This window comes from Carassius auratus, chromosome 19 (assembly GCF_003368295.1).
Source record: "Carassius auratus strain Wakin chromosome 19, ASM336829v1, whole genome shotgun sequence".
Lineage (NCBI taxonomy): Eukaryota > Metazoa > Chordata > Actinopteri > Cypriniformes > Cyprinidae > Carassius > Carassius auratus.
Window position 1 is genome coordinate 20,063,167 of NC_039261.1, and position 26,993 is coordinate 20,090,159.

At 36.3% G+C, this 26,993-nt stretch overlaps 1 protein-coding gene and 1 pseudogene across 1 annotated transcript; one reads left to right on the plus strand and one right to left on the minus strand.

Moving 5' to 3' along the window:
• Positions 1 to 1,927: 1,927 nt before the first annotated feature.
• On the plus strand, positions 1,928 to 6,810 carry LOC113120202 (CMP-N-acetylneuraminate-beta-galactosamide-alpha-2,3-sialyltransferase 1-like; annotated as a pseudogene).
• A 4,141-nt stretch (positions 6,811 to 10,951) lies between these two features.
• Positions 10,952 to 24,686, minus strand: LOC113119756 (F-box/LRR-repeat protein 20). Its single transcript, XM_026289399.1, has 15 exons — positions 24,333 to 24,686; positions 20,479 to 20,540; positions 20,202 to 20,256; positions 19,878 to 19,952; positions 19,350 to 19,444; positions 17,139 to 17,207; positions 16,971 to 17,066; positions 16,762 to 16,888; positions 15,023 to 15,097; positions 14,793 to 14,923; positions 14,652 to 14,712; positions 14,501 to 14,545; positions 13,500 to 13,556; positions 13,012 to 13,224; positions 10,952 to 12,072 (listed from the first exon to the last, which is right to left on the minus strand). Exons 1-15 carry the CDS (start codon positions 24,372 to 24,374, stop codon positions 11,965 to 11,967), a joined length of 1,311 nt encoding a protein of 436 aa, XP_026145184.1. The 5' UTR covers positions 24,375 to 24,686; the 3' UTR covers positions 10,952 to 11,964.
• Positions 24,687 to 26,993: the final 2,307 nt, after the last annotated feature.

Below are 26,993 nucleotides of genomic sequence, written 5' to 3' on the forward strand. Positions count from 1 at the left end.
ATCAACCAATTTAGTATTTGCACTTTTATACAGAAAGACGGAACTTACACTGCTTTTATCAATAAGGCATACCATTCAATGATGTACAGTAGCCTAGAAATGTGTTCGACTTGGAAGCGGCACTGCGCAGACCAAATTGGTGAATGACATCAAAGTACCGCAAGCTTGAACACACCTGATCTGTAGACTTACTGTGTTTGCTTACATTAAAGGGGCCGCTTGCAATTGTCAGCAGCAAAAAAATATGTGCCCAGCAACATATTTCTGCTTCAAATGTTATGCACAGTTAACAGTGAGTGGGGGTTTCGGACGATAGCTCAAATGGCAAAGTTCAGCACAGCACTTGATCGTACCGACTCTTATTCTGACAGAATTAAAAGTTCGTACTGAAGGCAGGGCGATTCGATTTGACCAGTCAGATGCAAGGGATGTTCCAGGACCACAAAAACAATCATAAGGGTCTTTTCTTTTTTGGGGAGGGGGGGGGGGATTATACATCTTAAAGCTAACAACATTTGGCAAAGATATAATTATTTGAAAATCTGAGGGGGAGAATGTTTTGAAGTTCTTAGCCATGCATATTACTAAACAAAAAGACATTTACAAAATATCTTCATCTAACATGATCTTTATTTAATATAGCCTACTAATGATTTTAAAAAAGGAAAAATCAATTTTGACCCAAACAATGCCTTGTTGGCTAAATATATCCAACTTATGGCTGGTTTTTGCTTCAGGGTCACATATCATCTTAAAACAAAATCCATTTTAAAACTCCATTTAGCTGTTGTGCCATTTTTCAGTTTCAAAATTGTATTCAGTTCAAATAAATGGATGGACTATACCTTTACACTTAATACTGTATGCTTAAGATTGTGTCTCTGCTCAAAAAACAAAAACAATAGAAACCATGACTTGCACTATGAATACAAATTACAAACATTGAAAAACTATCAACCATTAACCACTGGTTTCCTGTAGTGTATTTTGGGACCTATTCTATTAGGATTTTAACAACACCAAAAAAAGAAATTAAAACCAATAAGACTAGTAAAACTCCCATTATAACCAGTAAAACCATTACAAGTTCTGTGATGGTTTCTATTTGTATTTTTTTTTTTTCAGCAGGGTATGCTGTATTGCGAAGTCACAATATTATAATATATTTGATAGTGCAGTGATGCACATTGCATTCATAGCGGTCACTATATGATGTCACTACAGCATCTCCATATAAACCACTCTCTCTCACTCTCTTTCCCTCTATAGATCAATTTATATTACAACAAAAACCTCCAACAACACTGAAGTAAAGATGGTGGCTTTACATCTGAGACATCAGCGCTACATTACTGCACTCCTGAGCTCCACTACCATCTTGTTACTTCTGTACTTTCAAAACTCTCTGTTGGTTTTCACCTACAGTTCTCACAGTTTCATCTCCAAGAAAGTTCAGTGTGATTGCAGTATTTGTGTGACAGACCGAGAAAATAGTAACTGGTTCAGTGAGCGATACGACCCCAACATTTCAGTTCGCTCAACAGCACCAACAGTGTGTTACATGCAAACATCTCCAGTGGTGGATGGTAAGAAAGAACTGCAAAATAATTATATTGCCCTTACTTACCTTATTTTACTTAGTTTTGTTGCTTTAATGTGCTCTCCAAGGCTGTATTTATTTGATCCAAAATATAGTACAAAAAATCCTTCATCTTCGATAAACAGAAAATTCAGAGACATTTATTATGCTACAAATGATTTCTATTTAAAATAAATGTTTTACTGTCACTTTGATCAATTTAATGCTTCATCACTGAATTTTCTTTTTTTAAATCCCACTGACCCTAATTTTTATTTTTTTAATACTTGAATACCAATTGTACCTATTCACAGACATTTGAATATGTTACCATTTTCTTATGTAAATATGACTGGTATTTATGGGTAGATGTAAACCAAGAAACGATTCTAATTTGATGTTCAATCCCAACATAGAAAGATGTGGCTAGAGTAAACAAACAAGCATGTGTTATTTGACTTTTCACTAAAAACCTCATTACGGAGATAAAAACATAATGACAACTTATAAGGCACTGTAAATGTCTTGAAATGGTACACTTCTATTAATATTATATTATACTTAATCCTGATGCTAACTGATTTAATAATGTCATACAGGAGCTACAATCAATCCCGGCAACTACACAGAGGTGGTGGATCAGTTGTTTTCTCTCTTCCCTGATAAAGAGCACTACTCGGACGCCGGTCCAGATCGCTGCAGAAACCTGTGCTGTGGTGGGAAACTCTGGGAACCTGCTGGGATCAAAGTATGGGCCTCTCATAGATTTCCATGACTTTGTCATAAGGTAAGTTAATGAGGTAATATTTAACTTTTTTCGGTTGCTTTTAAGATTGCTGTTCACTCTTCAACTTCAAGTTAACAAGAGTTTAGAGAATAATGAAGCATTAGAATGCCTATGTTAGATCAGTTGATTCCATATTGTGGATAAGATATTAAACCATTTTTCAAAAAGATGTCTTAAAGGCTTTTCATTGAAATTTAATGCGTACCTCAAACTGTTTTTCTCTTAGGATGAATAAAGGCCCGACAGAAGGTTATGAGAAGGATGTAGGGTCAAAGACGACTCACCGGATTGTGTATCCCGAGAGTGCCATGGACTTAGACAACTCCACTCATCTAGTGCTTCTTCCCATTAAGATTCTGGACATTCAGTGGCTCATCAGTGCCTTCACCACTAATCACATCACACAGTGAGAATTAACCATGCATTTATAAACGCGAGACTGTAAACTAGCTGAGAGAATGATAAATTATTCGATTTATTTATTATTTATAGTAATGTTTCCTCAAAATTACATATTTAATATGTAGGTTAATGCTAAAATAGTTTAGTAGTTAAATAAAAACATGCAAAACACTAAGAATACAAAGAACTGAAGTAAAACAACAAGCGACAAGAAACTGAGAACTGGATGCTTTCGGGTCACTGATTGTTGAACCATTTGTTTCGATATCAGTGATTTGGAAAGTGTATCAAAATGCCAAAAGTCATGTGATTCCAGTAAATGAGGCTTTGTAACCTCATAGCTGTTTCAATGATTTCAACGGCTTGCCACTTGGGGCCGATAATCTCTGTAAACCCCATGGGACTAATTTCTGTATGGGTTTACCTGATCGCTGATCAGTTTTATGATTTTATTTTTTTTACATATTCAACTACAATTACCCATTGGTAAAGGGTGCGGAACTGCCAGAATGTCAATACTGAAGTACTCCCTTGACTCCCTTGTTAAATGTTGTTTTATAAACATCAAATAAGGACAAACTAAGAAATAGTTGTTTTATAAGTGGTATGTGGTCCTGTTTGTTTGACTCACATATGCTTAAACACAACTTTGCCTTTAAGTAGGCTAATGAAAGTACAGAAGTTACATAAAATCAATAATGTGTAATTGCTCCTAATTGTTGTACGACGTCAAAGATTTTGATGAAGATTATTGCAGCACAGCAATGACAAAGGACACATGGTATCTTGGGGTTCAACGGAGTCAGAATCAATCTAGAACATAAGCTCAAAACTTTTATACGGTTACATTTACTTCCCTTAATGTAAATTAAGCTGCTCCTGTCATAACATCTGTGGTCTGTTTGTCAAAGGGTTAGTTCAACCAAATATGAAAATTAGGCTGTGTTTTACAAACCCCAGAGATGTATATGATTTTCTTCTTTCAGGCGAATCCAGTTAAGAGTTATATATATATATATATATATATATATATATAAAATTATAATAATAATAAATAAATGGATCTTTAAAGCTCAATCATTGCAGTCAGCAGGTGTTGCATTGCTTCAGTCCAGAAGACGTGAATTAAAAAGCGCTCTTCCATTAAAATCTCCGGGGTGTGATCAAAGACCTCCTGTAGCTAATTGATGTGTTTTTGAAAAAAAATTATATCCATATTCAAAACGTAATCGCTTGAATTTAGCTTGCGTTCACTGTAAACTAGGCAGTACCAGTTACACTGGTGAGTCTCGTAAAAAACAGCATTTGTAAATCAGATCAAAAGAAGAAAAGTTTCCTTACTTGGCAAAGGAAAACCTCCTCTTGGCTTATAATGAAATCCTCTGACATTCTTCTTTACAAATTTCCGTTTTATACTTCTATTTAGTGACCGCTGTTTTTTCTTTTGATCTCTCCGCTGTGTTTCCGCGTGCATCAATTCTGAGCGGTTCATGCGCGATGCTGACCTCATATGAAATTTTCCTGGAACTGCTTCGTTTACAACTATGAGCGCAAACTAGATTAAATGATTATTACGTTTTCAATATGGATATTTTTTCTTTAAAAAAAAATGCATGGACTCACTAAAGGAGGCCTTTGTTCACCCTCCGGAGCTGTGTGAGATGGTCTAAAATTGTTATCTTTTCTAATTTATTTATTTATATACAGATGGGTGATTTTTATTTCATGTCTTTTGGACCGATGCACTTCAACACCCACTGAGTGGCATTAAACAGCTTGAAAGGTCAAAGATTATTTTTAATGTATCTCCAACTGGATTCGTCTGAAAAAAGAAAGTCATATACATCTAGTATACTTCAGGGGTGAGTAAAGCAGAGCCCTTAATTAAATTTTTGGGTGACCTGACCCTTTAATGAAGTTCTGCCACCTCCCTGTTGGGAAATGAGCATGATCAAACATCTGAATGGAATCTGGGTCGGGGACATGTGCCTATTTTGCAAATTATTCTGAATAAAAGTGTTTGGTATATGTACTTGGGTTAAATATTTAGCTTTGTGAGTCCTATATGGCACATAATAGTTATATTAAACAGAGAATTGTGTTGCTAGAAGAGCATTTTTTGCTCTAAAAACATACCACAATAAGAACTAAATGCACAACTTTTGTTTGTTGATAACTTTTACATATTCTGTTACAGAACATACACAGACGTGCCATCCACAATCAATGCAAATAAGGACAAGGTGAATAAATCATAACCTCCTCCTTATGAAATCAATCAAATAACAAATGATGATTTTTGCTTTCATTTGCATGGTTTACGGTTTACTAATAAATATCTGATTGAAATCTTGATACTGAAGACTCAAGACATGATAATAGAATGTCCGGTTTTATTTCTGTCATTTGTCTTCAGGTGATGATCCTCCACCCAGGATTCATAAGATATGTCTATGATAACTGGACAAGAGGGCAGGGCCTATATCCATCCACTGGTTTCTTAACACTGATATTCGCTCTTCACATCTGTGACGAGGTAAAACTCTTGTACTGAGTCTCAAACTGTGTAGCCTCTGGTACTACTGTCATTGAGGCCGCACCTATATATATATATATTAGGGCTGTGCAAAAAATCGAATTCGATTTTCATGTGCATCTCATCAGTAAAGGTGCTCCTGTAATTAGAAGTACATCTCCAGCACATGCGTTCAGATCAGGGTTGCCAGTTTCCAGGATGTTCACTGATAAAAATTGTTTCCCCGGGTTAAAATATAAGTTTTTTGGCAGGGTTGCCTTGGTAAAATTCGCATTTTAGGGGCACAATATCAGGTTATTGATATTGTTGCTTCGACCCACGGACATGAAAAGTAACCACAGACTTGGCAACACTGGTTGGCATTTACTACACAGAGCCGTAATTCACTGACAATCTACACAAAATAGATTTTAAAATCACAGGCGATTCTTTGTCGATTTTGAAAGCGATTTTGTGTTCGTTGTCGGTAGACTACGGTTTAGTAAATGTCACTCCACCTGAACCAGTTGTTGCCAAGTCTGCGGTTGTTTTTCATGTCCGTGGGTCGACGCAACAATACCAATAACGTGATATTTAGCCCCTAAATTGCTAATTTTACCATGGCAACCCTTCCAAAAAAAATGTATTTTATCGGGGAACCTCTTGGAAACGCGCTTGGGCTAGTTTTGGACTAGTTTTGAGAAGCAACTGTCCAAAATTTTATCCAAAAAACCTGGCAACCCTGATCTGAACGCATGTGCTGGAGATCTACTTCTAATTACAGGAGCACCTTTACTGATGAGATGCGCATTAAAATCATATTTGATGTTTTTGCCCAGCCCTAATTAGGCTTATATCATTATTCAGAGAAAGAGAGAAAATTATATCTTCTTTCCAATTTCACAAACTATTAATGCATTGATAACTCTATCTCTTACAGGTGAGTGTGTTTGGGTTTGGAGCTACGAGTGATGGAATCTGGCATCATTATTTTGAAGAAACATTGACTTCATACGAGAGCGGCGTTCATGCTGGAATATTTGAAAATGAAACAATCTATCGGCTCCAACAGGAAAACAAGATTTTGATGTACAAAGGTTGGACATGAAACGGAAAGGCAGAATCACCCCCTTAGTACAGCACAATACTGCACTGCAAAATGTAATATTGAATTTCGCAGATGTGTAGCAAAGCCTTTCAGCTGAGATTCCTACTGAGAGATCAACATTTCATTTCAGCTTCTCTCGAGGCACCAAATCAAAAGATGCCAGAGACTGCTTCATTATTTCTTTTGTTGAGCCAGTCAGGAAGTTCAAACACCATGGGAGTTAGTTTACATCTTTTCTGGGTTATCAATGCATGACACTTTTCACTTGAGAGTAAATGGTATTTAACCCAGATATTGGACTAATAATTAGTATTATAATTTTAAGTGTGTTTGTGTTTTAGCTATATGTTGTGTTTATGGTTCTGATAACATGCTATTCACTTAATTATTACATAATAAATTATTTATTGATTCTCCACAATTCTTTTTTCTCTCTTTTATTAGCGTACGACTTATAGTATGGTAAGATTGTTGTTGTTTTTCTGGTTTACTATCTTGCTTGCGATGGTTGTGATTACATCTGTACATATATTTCCTTCAAGGCAAAACTTGAAACGTAAAGATTCTGTGATTACGTAATCTACAGTTTCACCACAACATGCTTCAACTGATTTGAGTTCGAATCCCAGCACGTGACACTTTCCCGCTTATCTCTCTTAACTCTAAAAAGTAGGGGCTTTTCTAGCCCTTCATCAGAGGAGCATCTGTACTCTGCTGAGCTGCTTTATTGGGACTAATGATAGACATTGGTTTTGTTTAAGATCCACCTCGTTAGTGCTCCGTTTCACTAGGATAGGTCAGGACTTGTTTTAGAAAGCCAAAAATATACTCTTCAGGGTGGCTGGGTTGTGATCTAATCATTTAATATTGTGTGTAATCATTTGTAGCTCAGCTTAGGAAACACAATGACGTGCAGAAAGTGAATTGTATGACTGTGTCACTGGAAAAATATGCTTCTCGTTAATGTCAGTAAAGGAGTGTCAGTAAGGGGCTCATAATTAAACAAAAAACCTGAGTACATTTTTCTTAAGTCTTAACTAATTTGACGTCAGTTATTTGATTGCTAAACAGTAGTCCATAAATGCAACTGACAAAATACAGCAGGTTTTTTTATATATATATATAAAGGTGTTAGTAATAAGTCTCTTCTACTCAACGAAATAATGTAAAATCAATAATATTGCAAAACGTATTCTTGTACGGTTTATTTGTTTTCACGTTTATGTCTGTTATGAGGGCTTGTATTTTTCAGTATAACATCACATTTTAGTTTCCCTCATCAAACACACGTCATTTTACTCATGATCTCGGTTTATCATACCAACATAAAAATAGACTCCGATACACATCAGTTTTTTTACTTGCTGCTTTGATCCAGGTCAAACCAGTGCATTGTTTGTGTCATAAAAATCCCCAAGGTGTGGTTCATTCGCTTGCATGAGTCAGCACTTTATCATTGAGGTGTAAAGAGAGTTGGGCTTTTACTTCAGGAAGAGCGTTTACTGCCCTCTTTTGGAGAAGCAAAGCACTGGAGGTAAATCATACACTGCTTTAGATTGTTTGTAAGGTGGATTCATTTCCCCCTATAATTATTATTCTTAACAGAATAATATACTACTTGGTATGTATGCTCATAAATATGAAGATCACTTTAAAAACTATTTCATTGTCTCTGAACCTCCATGTCAACCTTGTGAAAAAGTGACAAGCATCCGGCCAAACAATAACAGAAGTTCACACAGCTCTTAATAATATATAGTTATATATTTATTCATACTGCCATATCCATTTATATTGGTTAATTTTATATATATATATATATATATATATATATTTTATTTTTTTTTATATATATAATACAGTCTTTGTGAAGGTTTCAATCCCCAAGGACCAACATCAGTCAGAGTTCATGTCCACGTCGCCCTGATCACATATTTTATCCTCTCAAACTGTGACCCCCAGATTTGTACATTTGTCTGGGTGTCTTAAAATCAGACTTCAACACACTCATTGAAAATAAGTGCACCGGTAACTATGTTGATTGAGAGTGTGTGTGTGGTGTGTGTGTGTGTATGAGAATGTAAAATAGATGGAAAAGAAAAGGACAGAACTTATTGGGCATCAAAGATGAGGATAAATCCAATAAAACAGCCAAATGCAGGAACAAGGGCCAGGCCTTTTTTTAAACATAACGTGAAACAAACTGCATTGATGATTAAGATTTAGGGTATTGTTGACTATAAAGAAATGATGTCAATGTTTTGAGGCCTTGCCGGTATGGTGAACTCTGTAACACTATACAGTTTAAAATGACAATACTTGTATTATGGGGGGTACACAGGTCATAGTTTGACTTTGTGCAACTGTTTGGGATTCACTTTCTCACTTAACTGCAATATTAATAAAAGACAAATGTGAGGAAGGGACACTGGAGCTGGTGAGGAAATCTAAAAAGTGACTAAGCATTGCTGTTGGCTCTTATCTTATTGGCAGGAAGAAGAATAGAACATCTCGGCACGGTCCTAAACTTTGTTGAGATTTTGATAAGATCATGTTTTTAGTAACGAACTGAACGGTTTCATTAGTTTACAAACTTCCCAAGTGGCATTCCACAAAGCAAAGTGTGACAGCTAGTCATGTGTAAACGGCATGTACAGGATGTCAGCGATGTGCGAACGTGATAGTACACAGTCATCATTCACCCCTCTAACCGTTTTTCATCTCTTAATCTCCAAAGATGATCCCTTGAAGAATACTGGTAACTGAACAGCTGACGGTAGCCACCAAGTTCAAAATGAGTTCATTGGCTAACAGCCGCTTGGTTACCAACATTCTTCAAAGTCTCTTCTTTTTTGTTCAACAAGAAAGAAAGAAACTCAGATTTGAAACAAACTGAGGGCGAGTAAAAGATGACAATTTCCATTTTTGGGTGGACTATCACTTTCACCTTAACTTTTCAAAGCCACATTTCACCCTAAACTCTTTGTAAGGCCATTTTCATCAAGAATACCCAATTAATCCAAGTGTATAATTATAATTGAGTTTCCTTAACTGTATGGACAAACAATTCACAATGCAGAAATCATATTTCTCTTAAAATAAGCTTCATTTCTTTATGGACAACATAAAACCCCTACTTTTTGAAGAATGAAATATGACCTTGAAATGATATTGACAAATTCCATGGCTATTAGACCGGAACCGTTGGAATGGAGGAAGTGGCCTTATTTCTCCAAAATGACTCAGGTGTTGTTAATGTAAATACTTCCTGAAATTGAATGCATGCCTGGAGAAAGCAGAGAATTGGTTTTCGTGCACTTGGGCTGCAATTTGTCTCTGTGAAGTTTGTTTTATGTGAATCAGAATTCACCTTTGTTTAGCTCTAAAATCATTTTGTTGATCTCTGATTGTCTTAAACCTGTTAAAGTTGCTTGCAGCAGAACTAATAACTTACATATGCATACAATATGAAGAATCTCAGGTGCCACAAAAATGATTGAAAGGATAGTTCACCCAAAACTGTACTCATCCTTAAATTGTAGGAGTTTGTTTCTTCTCATGCACAAAAGAAGGTATTGCGCACAGTCCTGGTAAAGTAGTTGACGTTAACCATTGCCTTCCATAGTATGGACAAAAACTATGGAAGTCAATGGCTGCCGTCAACTTGAGGGACATCATTTTCATTTTTGGGTGTAATATCACTTTAAAAGTGGCAGTAAAATCACAGAAGTGTGTCACAAAACACACGCCTAAAAATGATCACGTCAAGGTCAAAGAGAACAGATCTCTGATTGCAAGTTAGGATGTGCCTTATGTGCTGCGGACAAAGTCGAGAGCAGAAACCACAAGGACAGAATGAATAGAAGGTGTAGAATAAACCTGACGGAACATCAGCAAAGAAAAAGACAAAGCACCTGATGACATCTACACGTCTCATACCATCACAACCTACTGAAAACCTACGTCAAAATACGGCTTTTATTGCATTTATAACTCCGATCTGCTGAAATACTTTCTACGAAAGTGTGTGACAGAAACCAGATGTGTTCAGTGTTAATCCCAGCCGCTGGGCTCTCGGTCTGAAGTGTACTAGTGGGAGTACTTTTTGAAGAAACTGAATGTGATTTAACGTAAAAGTGGCTTAATGTAATTGCAGTTTTCATCAAGTATTATAATTATCTGAAAAATTTAAAGCTATTAGGCCACCACATCTCCTCCCATGAAGCCCTACGGAAATATTTGACGTAATTTGCAACTCATTTCAATGATGAAAATCTGTTTACAGAAACTGATGGAAAAAACAGATGCGAACACCTCCGGCATCATTCATGAAACACAAGACCAAATTCATTTCTGTGTAACAACATTCCTTCAGACATTTCCGTTTGCTTAAACCTGTCAGACTTCTATATCTCACTGGCATATTTAAAATGGTCTTTACAGCTTTAATATCCGGCCTTCACAGTTTGTTTTCATCTACTAATGTCTTTTATTTACATTTATAGATATTTGATATTTAAAAACTATGAAAATCATTCATTAAATCATTATTACATTTTGTATTCAATTACATTTAATGCATTTCAATTAAATCATGAACGTGAAAAACAAAACAAAAACAAAAAAGTGTGTTTCAAGGGCATTTCTTTTCTTAAAGACCACAAGACCAAAAGTGCTCATAGGTGAACTAATGGATTTATGAGAGAAATTCATTCTGCTTGTTTCGTGAATGAAGCCCACTGCCGTTCTCTCCATGATCATGAATGACAGATTTTCACTCACTCACACACACACACACACACACACACACACACAAGATGCTGTAATCTCATGCGTGACACACACTCATCAGCTCAATACAGTTCCCGTTTTCCCTCTCACCTCATTTACTTTAACCTCACATCTGCCCCTGCTTCTCCACCGGCCGGCTGAAACTCAGACCCCTTCCGAAAGAGATTTTCATGTAAAGACTTATTTGAAGAAAAGACTCGGAAGACAATCATGCTTTGAGAATATTCAGTCTCTGCTCTAAGTTTAACAAAGCCACTGAGAGCAACACAGACGATCTGTGTGTGTGTGTGTGTGTGTGTATGTGAGAGATGTGTCTGAATGTGTGTTCAAAGCTGGGCTCCTCAGGGGCTCACAGGTTAAAGACCACCGTTACTGTGTGTTACAGATGAGGCATGAATCCATGAGCTGGTTACTGTATCGTCTCCTGTCTACCATAATCTTGAATCAAACTGAGGTGGTCCATCCCAAAACAAGGAACATCAGCGACTGCGTAACCACAATGAAGTTTTGTAGTGGCCGTATATTTCTCATAAAAGCCCCACTGTTCTCTTCTCCTAATAGTTTGTGATGAGCAAAGTAGCACATTCCCCAAATCGTCCACTTTAATTACCATACAAGTCTTGTATAAAGCCACTGAATGGACTGTAGTGTTGATTAAAGCTCATGAGTGGGTGTGGGGTTTGTCTCTCCGTCACTCCCATCCGATCTGACCCAGGGACCCACCAGCATGTGCTCTAGGTAGATCGGGGGGTGAGAGGTCAAGATGCACAGTCCGTTTTACATCATAGAAGGATACAGCAGCGACAGAATCTCTGGCGGCTCCCGCCCACCGATGGAGGCGGAGTCACGGGTGCAAAGTAGGCGTGGACTTTAATGTTGGGCAAGTGAGTCTACAGAGGATGCAAGAAAAAAGGAAAATGATTGAAATATTGTGGATGTACACCTGGCAGGAAGCTCACTAGCATGAGATAACTTCCCACCCTATAAGACTGCGTATTTATGAAAAACAGTGAAGCCTAAAATGTTAAATCTCAATGTTACCATAAATAAACGTCAACAGATACAGCAATTCTGCATGGTGGCAAAAACAACCAAAGTTTAATCTGATACATGTCAGATAGATCATATCTAGCTACTTTGAGGTCAATAACTGTTGTGTTAGCGCCCTCTAGTGTCACAATCTGAGCTGATTTTCTTACAAGGAGTTTGAGCTGAAATCAAATCAACTATGAATATTAAAGGGAAAAACTGGCTAAATACAGAAAATATGCCAAGATGACTAAAACAGGGAAAAAAAGATAATTAGAAATATGTTTATAAGCAATAAAAACAGGAAATGCACATAAATTACATTAAAAAATGTGAATAAAAGCCAACTCAAAATATTACTACTATAATAGTCAATGGATAGTAAACTTTTTCTTCTGTTCTGTTATTTTCTTGGTCAATTTTGAACAATTTTATATTGTATGATTTTTATATTATATTTGTTTTAGGTTATAAAAACGTGCAATAGTCCAAAAACAATCCTACAATTTAACTACAACAGTTAAAATAACAAAACAAATCACTAATCTCTCCCTCCAGTTACATTTATATTTGAACCATTTTTTTTATTTTATTATGAACTGAACCAAAATCACAGTGAATTGATCCCAATTTACATGATTTAGTCTAATGAAATATTGCGTGAAATATCTACACTTGTAATATTTTCTTTACCCATTTAAACCCAATTCTTGGGACCATACTGAGCAGTGCAAATGAGTCCTCCATCTAGAACCTACAAGGTTTTACATTTAGGACCAATAATAGACTGCAGGGCTCACCCTCAAGCGCTTGATGCCGGCGCGGGTGATCTGTTGACAGTCGTACAGCTCGATGCGGTCCAGGCTGTGACAGGTCTTCAGATGCTCTAAAGACGCGTCTGTAATGAGCGGGCAGTTGTCGAGCTCGATCACCTCCAGTCGGTCGTGAGCGCAGGGTCCGCTGCCCAGCTGCCTGATGCCATCATCAGTGATGAGCTCACAGTGAGACAAACTCTGCAACACATAAACAAGAAATCCGTGGTCTTTTTCTCCTTTGATTTTTTTTTTTTATAATTGATCACACTAAATCAAATTGACAGCTCTAAATAAAGTCATGATCAAACAGAAATAGTGACCGATTTTTTCTTCTGGATTGTGATTATATGAAATGACAAAAACATATGCATAAATTAACTGGTCATAGTAAGATCTATAACAGGCATTTAAAATGCTGACTTTAAAATATGCAGTGCCATTTTTTTGGTACACTTTTGTGTTTTAATCCTTACCAGAACCTGGAGTCGAGGGCAGTGTAGAGATAGCTGGATGAGCGTTCCATCTGTAATCTATAGAGAAAATAGAAAGCCATGAGTTTTTTATGTGATAATTACATTGTTGCATGTTTGCATTGATTTCTGTGCAAAAGAACATACAAAATCATTTGAATGATAATATTAAAAATAATGATATACAATATACAGTATATATCAAAATATATAGCCACTTATAAAATACAAAACTGGAAATAATATTAAGTTATTTTATCTTAAAATAAGATTACTAATGAAAGCATATTTTATAATCTAAGTGGTACTCAAAATATTTTCTGCAATTCTAAAAAAAGAACTGCAAGATGTAAACTCATGCTTGAGGCATGAATTGCAAGAATTCAGTTAGTGTATGTTCCCAAATTCTGATTTATAACTTGAAATTCTATTTTTATATATACAGTATCTCTCAATTCTTGAGTTTTCATCTTTTATCCCCCAGAATTGTGAGACAAAAAGTCGCAATTTTTATGTTTTATTCCATGGTAGAAACAAGATTCCACATCTAGTAGTATTAGACAATAACACAATGATCATAAAAACTAAAGATTTTATTTAAAAAACGCATTCAGGCTTACGATTTAAAACCTTTTCAAACATTTATAAGGTTTTCACTTTTATGATTTGGAAAATATTACTCAAAGAATGTTTTATGAATACGATTTTTATTTTATATTTCCTGCTCTTTAACTGATCACAAATATTTATTAAAAAAATATCAAATTCCTTTTTATATAAAGAAAATAATCCATACTTTTCAAGTTCCTTCTCTTAAAGAGTCACCGTTCAAATTTCACCCATTTTAAAAGTGACTAATCACTTCAATGGGCAACAAAAAATATTTCAGAGGGTTTTATCAAATGCAGTGTTCCACGTTAAGAATTAAAAACATTTAATACTGCATGTAACAATATTTGAACATCATTATTCATTACTCTCAATGCCAAACCACAGTGACTTACCTGTACACACTCTTCTAAATCCATCTTTTCTAATTCATGACAATTCTGGAAACAAATGAAAGCGTGAGAGAACAGAAGATCAAACCACACGCTGGATTTGTGTTGTTAGAAGCTCTGGAGGGAGGTCTGAGCTGTGGGAAAGTTTACTCACCCGCGCTAGTGAGGTGAAACCTACATCTGTAAGCTGAGAGCAGCGAGCCATCTCTAATATTCTACACAGACACAGAGATCAATGATGCATCGGTTAAAAGAGGAGAAAAACGGGCTTGCAGCTGATGTGTGGGTTACACACCTGAGGCGAGGGCAGTTTTGGCCCAAGGCATTGAGAATAGCGTCTGTGATGTTTGCGCAGCCGGACACACATAAAGACTGCAGCCGATGGCACCCACGACAGATGGTTATGAGACCTTCATCTGTGATCTGCTGCTCGATTCACACACAGACAGAGCTGCATGAGGAACTCACCCGCAGGATATATTCACACCCGCCCGACCCCTGTACGACTGAATGTGTGCGACTTACTGAACACGTCTGCAAATTGAGTGTGACCAGCTCTGGACAGTGTGCTCCAATATGCTGGAGTGCTTCATCATCCAACTATGAAGAGAGAAAACATAAGAGACAGAGAGAGAGAGACAGAAAATGAATGGATTTAAAGGGACAGTTCACACTAAAATAAAACTTGTCATTATTTACTCACCCTCGTGTCGTTTCATGCCTATTTATTTTTTTTAAGCATTCATTTATTTTCTTGTCCCTGTCTGGTTGCCATTGTATGAAAAATCCCAGTTTTAATGTGGATAAAAACAGTTAACCCTGATATTAAATCACATTTTTTAGGTTATCTGACAATTTAGGCCCATTCAATTTGTGCTTCAATTTCTATATTTTCATTTTATTTATTTTAGTTTATGTTTCAGAAAATTTCTTATGGGCTTTTATTTATATTTCTTATATTTTAGCATCTACTTATTTCAATTAACTGAAAAAAAAATCTTATTTCATTATTTTTTTAACATTTATGTTTGTTTGTTTTTGCATCAATAATTTGTATATTTATTTTATTTCTGCTTAATTTAACCTTTTAATTTGTTTTAATCAATGCATGCATTTGAGTCAGGACTATATAATTTTATTACCATTCTGAATTACATTTTCATATTATGTTTTCTATTTCTATTTTAGTTTAAGTAATTTGGTTATGTGCTTTCTAGTTCTTATTAGTTTTTATATATGGCTTAAATTTTTATTTCAGTTTTAGCAATTACTAAATGTAGTAAGTCAATAAATTTCAGCTTAATTCAGTCAGCAGCCAAAAGCAACATTGGGACCAGTGGATAGAGTTTATTTTTACAGAGCATCAACGGAGTTGTGCAAGTGTTTTTGTTTGTTCCCTGCATTTCGAAGATGCTTGTTTTACAAACAAGGCCCAGTTTGACGCCAGACTTGCATATCATTTATTTCTTAAGGATAATGCAGTCCCAACGAAAAAGGGTCATGATCGTGTGTTGGAACCGCAGGCGGTGAGTAAAACTGCTTAAAATATCTCTGCCTCCTTGTTAGTGCGTCCGCCTCCCATGCCGGAGACCCAGGTTCGAGCCCCGCTCGGAGCGAGTCGTTGCTGCTGCTGCTCTCGTTCAGTTTCAGCCTCGGGATCTGATTCTGGATCATAAATAAACGGCTGAATCTGACTGTAAGCCATGGTTTGTTTGGGGGGGATGTTTTTTCCCTCAAGGTAATGTCACAGCTTCCACACGCTCTCAACGCAAAAGCCTACTGGCGCTCGTGATTCTTTAGCTCCGCCCACACGCCCACGCCTCCAGCCGGTCGTGTTTTTCCGGGAAAAATCGGTACAGACTATCTTTCGCTTATGAATATAATAAAACTAAAGACTTTTTGGAGTTATGAAGGATGCAGTACTACTCTATAGGTACTCAAGATTAACAGGATATTGAGTGAAAACAAGCATTTCACCCCCCCTTTAAATGTTTCCTTTTTTACAGCATTATTTAAATGACCAAAAATAATGGTTTTAGCTTTTATTAACAGTTATATCATTGAGGAGAAGAGCTAGTAATTAATTTTATTTCTCTTTTTTCCAGATCTTTAATTTTTAGTTAACAGTACTGTGGGGGTGGACAGTGCTAGTGACACACATCTCACATTTAAAGATTTATTAAAAAGCTAGCTATAACTGTGTCTAAATAACACAGAAAGGGACAGTGAAGAAAGCTTGAACATGTAGTGAAGCACAGAGTTACCTGTGTGCAGCCCTTGAGGAACAGGCCTTTGAGTCCTGGACAGCATCTCACAAGCGCTTGTATGCCATCTTTGGTCACCTGATCACACCACGAGATGTTCAGCTGCTCTAGCAATGGACAGCCCTCGCTAAAATGACACAGACAGAGTCATTTAGCCCTAGAGAAGCATTCTGCATAACCAGCAAGTGTGTGCATCCATGAACGCTGACCTCAGAGCTTTGAGGGACAGGTTTGTGATCGAGGTGCAGGAGGCAAGATCCAGGTGCTTCAGTTTGGGACAAAATTTACTCAAGCTGTTACAGGTACTGCAAAAAGAAAGAGAGAAGTTTTAACAGAGATCAACAACCATTTCCACACACATCGCATCTTTCTCTCACCTGTCAGTGATCTTGGTGCAGCCGTTGAGGCTGAGCAGCTCTATATTTCTGCAGTTCTGGGCAAACGTTCTGTGAAAGACAAAAACTCATTTTATATGAAACATTAAACAATGCTTGAATTTCCTTTCAAGCTGCAATAATTGTCTTGAGTATAAATGTAACGTCTTTCAAAATGGAAAGCAGACAACATCAAGAACAAAGTGACAAAATAAACTGAAGTGTTCTTTGCTCTAAAACTATTAACGTAAGGTTTTTACGTTAAAACTTTAAATAGAGAGTAAAATTTACAAATAATGTACTCAGCCCCTTGTCATCCAAGATGTTCATGTCTTTCTTCAGTTGTAAAGAAATTATGTTTTTGGAGCAAAACATTTCAGGATTTCTCTCCATATAATGGACTTCTATGGTGTTCCGAGTTTGAACTTCCAAAATACAGTTTAAATGCAGCTTTAAATGGCTCTAAAAGAACCCAGCCAAAGAAGAAGGTTCTTATCTAGTGAAACAATCTGTTATTTTCCAAAAAAAAATTACAATTCATTTATTTTTTAACCTTAAACGCTGTGTGAACTCAGTTTTTTCTGGTTGAAGACAGGGTAGGTCTAAAAACTCCCATCTCATTTTATCATTTTTTATAAAGGGTGTTTGATCTTTGCATGTTCACTTTGTAAATACTTGGTCGGTACTTCTGCAGCGATGTAGGATGATTTTCAAGTTGGAGGAGAAAATTAGATGGGAGTTTTTAACTGTCATGAACCGGAAAAAAGCTTGAGTTGACACAGAGCTTGACAAGACAAGCGTTTGAGGTTAAAAAGTATATACTGTATTTTTCGGACTATAAGTCGCACCTGAGTATAAGTCGCATCTGTTCAAAAATACATCATGACGAGGAAAAAAAACATAAGTCGCATTGGACTATAAGTCGCATTTATTTAGAACCAAGCACCAAGAGAAAACGTTACCATCTACAGCCGCGAGAGTGCGCTCTATGTTTATTAGTGGTAGACTACAGGAGCAGTGAGCAGCATAGAGCGCCCCCTCGCGGCTGTAGAAGGTAATGTCTTCTCTAGGTTTATTTCAAATACATTTTGATAAATAAGTCGCACCTGACTTTAAGTCACAGGACTAGCCAAACTATGAAAAAAAAAGTACGACGCATAGCCTGGAAAATACAGTAAATTGTATATATATATATATATATATATATATATATATATATATATTTTTTTTTTTTTAAATAGCTGATTGTTTCACTAGATAAGACCTTTCTTCTTCGGCTGGGATTGTTTAGAGCCATTTAATGCTGCATTTAAACTGCATTTTGGAAGTTCAAACTCAGGTGCACCATAGAAATCCATTATATGGAGAGAAATCCTGAAATGTTTTGCTCAAAAAACATAATTTCTTCATGAATGAAGAAAGAACATCTTGGAAGGCAAGGGGGTGAGTACATTATCAGTAAGTTTTTGTTCTGGAAGTGAATGCAAAGGTGCAATTTATGTTGCTAAACCAGAAATCAAAATTCTTTACGCAGAAAGTATTTACTAAATGATATCTTACAACACCTCATCACTGACAGCATTTTTAATGCAACACACAAGCCCAAATATTGAACCGATCAAATTTGCCATATTAAAAGTTTGGGGTGAGTAAGATTTTTTTTACTTTTCATTCAAAAAAATATATTGCAGAAACAATATTGTGATATTGCTAAATATGACTGCTTTTTAAAATAGCTGTCTTATATTTGAATATTGTAATTTATTCCTGTGATGCAAAGCTGAATTTTCAGCATCATTACTCCAGTCTTCAGTCTCGCATGATCAACCAGAAAACATTCAATATGTTGATGAAAAAAAAAACATTATTATTATCAGTGCTGAAAATAGTTGAGCTGCTTTGCATTTTTGGGGAAAGTGTGATGCATTTTTTCATAATGCTTTTAGATGAACACAAAGAACAAAAACATTATAAATGTCTTCACTTTGGTTCAAAAACATGTACTGACTCCAAACTTCTGAACAGCAGTGTAAATTGCTTTGGATAAACCTTCTGTCAAATGCATACATGTAAATGTATTAAAAAAAAGTCTTGGAGTCTTGGTTTTTTTTGTGCCCCCATCTTCAAAAGGCTCTTCAAGAATGAACAGTTTCTTCTTTTGGTTGTGAAAATGTGCTCTTCACAGATAAGCATTCATCTGTCCCTCTATCCCACCTGAGAGCGCTGTCTCCGACCCCCAGACATCCTCGAAGACTTAACTTCCTTAGGAAGCCTCCACACCGTTTTGAGATGTTCTCCACCACACGGCCCTGAAAATACAGAGATTTATTAGCCACTTTTGTATTAAATACTGCCTGAAATCCCTTGTATTTCAGTATTCAGAACAAAATGTGGACTGTCCAGATTAAAGGCCCCATTATTCTTCAAATGAAATCAAAGAACGAACAGATATGACATAATTTGGAACAAAATCAGGCCAAAACAAACTTAGTTTTTAGTTATTTTCGGCAGTGCGAAACAGCTGACCAAAGCAAACTTTCTGGGGGAATTCGTTCGAGTTCGCGAGCGTTGCGACATCTTTACATTAATCTACACCCTGCCTCCAGCAGCGCAGGGGTGTTGAAAAGTTTGAAATCATCACTCAGCCTTTTCAAACTTCTTTTTGCCCCAAAATGAAGAACGAAAATGAACTTTCATTTGCAGTAAATACGGGGGCCTTAAGAGAAACTACTGTCTACTCACCTCAATGTCTCTCTGGAAGTCAAAGAGGTCAATGCGCTGCCAGTTACTGCCATCCAGGGCTAACACGTTCCATGACTGAGAAAAGAGAGGGAAAATGAGAAACAGAAACTCAATCCACTTAGGATAAAATAGTCGCAAAAAAAAAAAAAAAAATTCCCTCCATAGACAGCCATTCAAAAGTAGCTTTATATCCTGACGAAGTATCACTGCAAGCAACATTCAATCCACTAAATATTTCACTATGTTATAGTCTTAGAGGCTCTTAAAAGGGTTAAATGAGCAAATGTCAAAACAGACACTTATCGTGCCACAAAACACACTTACTCGGGAGACTTGTGCGCAGCGGCAAAGTGTGACTACATCCAGAAATGAGAAAATTCTGCAGGAAGACATCAGAACTATTAGCAAAAATCATTAACAAAAAGCTGGGATAGAAGAGTCATCAAAGTCTTCGTCATTTCTGTTCGTTCGAAAACAAGTCTACGCTCTAAAAACAGCAAAGACAAGGAGAGATGAAGAAGACAGAGATGATTAAGATCGTTATTAAAATAAGGAAATGAAGCAGGAAGAGAGAGAAGTGCTGAATGGGTTTCACACCAACCGTAACAACAGTTCCTTCGGCAGCTTCTTGTTGATAACAGCCTCGTCATTATTGGAGAACATCTGAGGAGACAGAAAGGCATGCATTTAGAAAACTGTGTGGCTCATGAGTTCAAAGGTCAACAACAGGATTTTACAGCAAAATGCACACTTTCAACAATACAACAACAAGCCAATACTTCTGTGACCACAAGAGTCTTTTATATTCTTATGTGAAAAAACTGAGCCTGTCGTTTTATAACAAGGTTCTTTGAAGCATTATGCATCAAATCGATTTTACTGAAATAACTGTCAAGTTACACAAATGGCAGTTACTGCTTCCTAAAATGTGCAGCAATGGATTAATAATGACTTATTAGCTTTTATTTTTATATTTTCCATTCATAATCAGTTCACCTGATCAGCAATGGATCCTCTGCAGTGAATGGGTGCCGTAGGAAGGAGAGTCCAAAAAGCTGATACAAACAACAATTCACATTCACTTGTGAAACAAAAAGCTGTGTTTGTAAGAAAAAAATTCATAATTTTCATCAGCTGTTCGGACTCTCATTCTGACGGCACCCATTCACTGCAAAGGACCATTGCTGAGCAAGTGATGTAATGCTAAATTTCTCAAAATCTGTTCTGATGAATAAAAGAATAATTAATTTTTTCTAATTTTGGAGTAACTAATTTAAAGTAGACATAATGTTTCAAGCTAAGGATACTTTTTTTTGTCACTTTCTGTAAAGCGGCAGTAGTGCAGAATGCATTTTAACACAAACAATTACACAAATCAAATTTTTCTGGAAAATAAAATTATAATTTCAATCCCAAATTCTATTTTTTTTTTGTCCTACAGGATGGACTTTGTGCCAGATACTACATGAAATTTATCTTATCTCGCTCCCAACAAACCACAAATCCTTTTTTCCAACTGGTAACAAGAGATACAGATTGTCCTGCTGAATAATTCAGACTGGACCGGATGTTCCCTTTTTTAAGAAGTGTCTACCTCACATCCAAGAATAGTGGAGCACGCATAAATAGTTTATTATTAAAATACAAAATCACTGATATCTTTTTATGACCCCATCTCGATCTGAACAAGAATCTGATCGCAGCAGTCTGTTGATGCCTCTTTGTCAAAATTCACTAATTAACACAGAAAATGTATCACAGATAATGACAGGGTTGAACAAGATCGTTGGAATCACTTTCAGAATGAGGATCATATAAAACATTGACAGCCAATCAGAATCCACCTGACATTAAAGAGATCAAGCATCATGCAGTGTGTGCTTATAATAAACCGACCGTACATTAGTGTGGACGCTAATACAGTTACTGTCATCTTTATGGTTCGTTTTTGTTGTGAACAGGCCAATATTAAGTCATATTTTTACAGTTTCACCACTCCAGAGACTGTTCACTTTCATTGTCATGGAAAAACTGCTTAGACATTCTGTTAAAGCTCTTCTAGTGTTACACAGAATAAAGAAAGCCACTACAGGTTTGAAATGACATGAGGGGGAGTAAATGATGAGTGAACTTTCATTTTTGGGTGAACCGTCCCTTTACAGCATTGACTCAGCTGAGAAAGACAAACAAACAATGTGGGAGATAGCTTACAGCTATTCTTTATTATCCAGGCTGTATGGAGCAACCTTCCATCTGTTTGTTTGTTTGAGGATGAGCCGTGTGATGTCTGACTGCAAACTGTTACAAACCAGGAATGATTGATCACTCGTTTCCAGCTCATCTGAAACACTGTATGTCGCCAGATGACTTTTCTCATGACCAGATCCCTTTTATATCGAAATGTCTCCTCTAATTGTTTTTACATGGGTGAAAACCACACAAAGATGAGTGCAGGTCATACTTTACGATCAAAAAATAATAATTAAAATGAAAGAATATATATATTTGAGGGTTTTTTTCTCCATTTTAGTAGTTTTGGTTCTCAGCAGGCAAGTGTTTATGTCACCAGTTTGAATATTTTCTGATTATCATTGCACTCATTAATTATACAGTTGACTCCTACCGACTACAATTTTAATGAATGAAATTTCTGTTATATTAGTTAACTTTTAATGACCAGAAAAAGTGACTCACTTCCTTTTACATGGTATGCAACAGCTTCTAGAGCTCTGACTGGCATAGATATGTTTGTCAGCTAAACCTTCTGTTGACCCATAAACAACCGTTTCCTCAGTAAAATTGTTGTATGCTATATTCATATTTTCAGGCAATATTGCTACAATCAAGCAACTGAGCATAATATGAACTGTCAGTCGCTTGTAAATATAACTCATGCTGCCGTCACCAGAACAATGTCCACATAATCACTCAGATCCTAAAAAAAGACACAGGCCTAAGCCGGTAACAATGCAGTGCTTCTTAAATACTAATTGCATTCATGTCTTTGCAATAGAAATACTGCAAATAGGCCTTGTATCTTAACAGAAATGAACCTAGCAATCATAATTTCCATTTAAATGGCCTAGTTATTATTGTAAAGTCATAATGAACTTTTATGATTATGGGAGGACCTTCAAAGGTTAACAAGAAAGTTTCAGAAGTTGCATGATTTTGTGGCATTTGTGTCTAGTATAAGTTTTCAGAAATGCACAAACTTTATCACAAATAAATGTGTTATGATTGTAATTACTGAATGTTTATTTAATAATTCCCATTCTTTTATGCTTTGCACTGTCACTTTTCAACCACGCTGAAATTGTTATCAGAAATAAACATTTAAATGTCATACAAAGAGGACAGCTAGTCTATGTAAAATGATTGGTGATTTGTCAGTGATGTCACACCCTGAATGGTTAAAATGGCTTTTCAAGTTGTGTATACTCTGTATAGAGAGTTAAACACCTGTGGTAATGTGGTGGAAACTGGACACCCATGGTAAATTTTGGTTAGGATAGGATTATATTCCAACGTATTACATGCAGGGTAGATCAACACTGGGGCATTACATAACAAAATAATCTTTAGTAACTGCCTACAATGTATTCACTTAGACATTGCATGTCTACATCTGATCTTTAAGAGCAACTACCCACGACATTAAAGCATAGCATCAATGCCATGTGTGTCAATGGCCAATGGCTGTGTGTCAAACCTAGTAAGCCGCCTACCTAGACAGCATCACAGACGACCAAAACTGCAGCACGCACTCTAAGTAGTCAGCACACTAAGTTTTGAGACACACCCGATGTAAACACAGTTATAACTTGTTTAAACACGATTGATCTTGTGTCTTCGAGTGAAGCAACAAACTAAATGTTTGCGTAAAGTCCCAGCTTTCCTATGTAGTAAAGACCTGTGATGCGCTTGTGTTTTTACCCGTAAAGGCCCGTGTATATATATCCAGCTTTTGTTTTGGCCGGCTGTTTTTTCTTCCCCACTTCAGCCTGTGGGCCTACCACCATTATCCGTCTCCTATAATCTCAGCTAACCAGTTTAATTTAGAAAAGCCTTCGAAGCGTAGCTCGCAACCTACTGTTGCTTCACGTAAACAACAGAGGATATATTAAAGCACCTTTTGTGACTCTATAAGCTAGGAACAATGGTTGTGTTTATACAAGCAGACACAAAGCAGACCTGACAAGAAACAACATACAGCGAGTTAAAAGAGACATAACGCTGGATTTGAGGTTGGCTTTGGTCAACATACATTACTGAGAGTGTTTTACAGACTGTCAAGTGATTAGAAGAGCTGAACTCATATGTATGATTGCGGAAGCTCGGCCTCTTCTACAGCAACAACACGTAGAATCCTCCGTTATTTAAGACGTTTAGGAGTAAAAACGCACGATTGTTTACATCGACATGTCAATCTGTAAATAAGCAGTGGCTACTTGCCTCGAAGCGACTCCGAGAGACGCCGTTCACCTCTTTGCCCATCCTGAACACGGTACAGTCGGTCGACCGGAGAGGAAACGCGCGTCCGGTTATTAAAAGGAGGCAGATGCGTCGGTGCCGCTGGTTTCCGTCGAGCTCATGCCGTGTTTTCGCTTAATTTCCTCGCGATTGGTATACGGCGAAGATGCAGCAGAGCCCCAGTGGTTGAAGTATGAACGAATCAAGCTTATCTCGTGTTGTTGCGGATCACCCCCTCCCCTTTACCTACACCATAACTAGATGTGACAGTTTTCACATTTGAAAACGACACCTTAGTCAATATTGATAATAAATATTGCAGTTTTATCTATCCATACGCATTTGTCAGACTGGATTCATTTGTAGTAACGTTACTTTAAAGCTAGTATGTGTGGTTAGTAACCGCAGTCAAAGTCTAAAGTTATTATTGTCTGTGGATAACTTTCAGCGTCTTAAAGGTTGAATTTGAGTCATTTTTGATCAAATATTACAAGTTTTGTAGATGTCATATTACCAATCTTGGAATTTTATCCATTTATTAAAAAATATATGTGAGCGATGTCTTTTCAGATTAATTCAATGTATTATTTATAGTTTGACACTGAAAGTGTGTTTGTTTGGCGTGATGAGGATATCAAGACATTTCTGTGGGTCAGTGTGTACAAAGTACTTATAAAAAGTGAAATATGTGTCCTATTGTACAATGCAAAGTATACAGACTGCAAACCATTTTTCTCTCGTTATTGTTATGCTCATTTCCGGTTTTGAGGGATTAGCCCCGCCTCCGACGCTAGTAGCCAATAGGAACCCAAAGATTGTCTATGTCATTTGACGTAATCGTGGTGGTAACACGAGGCAGCGTTTTCCCAAACAAACGACACTATTGAATGGTTCGGCAACACGGTTACACTTATCACATTAAAAAGTTAGATCAGAGAAAATAATTTGAGAACATCCAAAATATTTTTTTTACTAATATTATAATCACAATAACACATTTTAGCTGTTTACACTGTATTTATGTGGCCAAATGGAATGCTTTAGTAAACTGAAATCTTGCACATCTTCTAGATTTTATTTTCAGACACGAATGTTAGAGAACTACCTCCTGACTGTATACATCCTAAAGACACCGATCTAAAATATGTATGAAGTTATAATTGTAAAATACTGCAAATGAAGATTTAAAAATAAAAAATAACAAAAAATATTCAGAGGAAAGTTGCTGCACTTCTGTTCTAGAAATAATGAAAAGGTTCATCTATCTATCTATCTATCTATCTATCTATCTATCTATCTATCTATCTATCTATCTATCTATCTATCTATCTATCTGTGTTTGAGTGTGTGTGTGTAGAGAGAGGGAGAGAGATTATTACCAAATAATCCTCTAATCAATACAGAATAAATATTAAATCTTAAAGATCAGGTCCTTTCTTTCTGAACATGCTGCACAACTCCTTGTTCAAGCTCTTGTTCTGTCCAGGCTGGACTATTCCCTCTTGGCAGGTCTTCCAGCCAGTTCTATCAAACATTTACAATTAATCCAGAACGCGGCAGCAAGATTAATTTTTAATGAGCCGAAAAGAATGCAAGTCACACCTCTGTTTATCAATTTGCACTGGCTACCAATAGCTGCTCTCATAAAATTCAAGGCATTGATGTTTGCTTACAAAACCACCGCTGGCTCTGCACCCATTTAAATGTATTACTTCAGACTTATGTGACCTCTAGAAGCTTGATTGTGCCATCCCAAAGAAGCAGTGTCACTTTTACAGACTTTTAAATGAAATATTCCCTCCTGGTGGAATGACCTCCTGAACTCAATCCGAGCAGCTGAGTCCTTAGTCATCTTCAAGAACTAGCTAAAAAGCCATCTCTTCCATCTTTATTTGATCCTCTAACTTTAGCAATCACTATTCTAATTCTATTCTTTAAAAAAAAATCTAACCTCCTTTCTAATATTTTTGTATTCTATCTAGTTTCTTTTTACTTATTATCCAATTATACAAAAAGACCTCTAACACTAGCTTGCTTTTTGTATTTTTTAAAAACCCTTGCTACGTGTACTGCGTTAAGCTAACTGAGACTTGTTATTGCACTTGTATAAAATATACTTTATATATAAATGTTTAACATATGTGATTTAATGTGAAACTATTCAATTCATGATGGCCTTTTAATTTGAAACATATAAACTGAACAGAATGCTGGGCGAATAATAATAATTTTCTCCATAATTTCGCTTTACTGAATAAAAACACGATAACGTTCACATTTATCAACCGATTTCAGAGGTTTGTGATCAACGTGCAGTTAAAAAACTTTGCCTCCATTTATTTAGTTAAGTTTGGAAAATTATTAATTGAAAGCTCACATTTGTCTCACTTGTTGATTTCGTTGATTTTTTCGGTTTGCAAATCTGTTGATTTAGTATAACTGTAACATATTCATGTAATGTAATTTGAATGTACATTACATGATATGTAGTTGTTTTAATGCTTTCTCTGTGTTCAATCGCAACATTTTTCTTTATTTTTGTTTCTCTCTTTCTTGTTTCTCAGGTCAGAACACAACTCTAAATAATACATCTTTAAACACTAATAATTTACTATCGTTTAGAAAATTTAATAAAACAAGTAA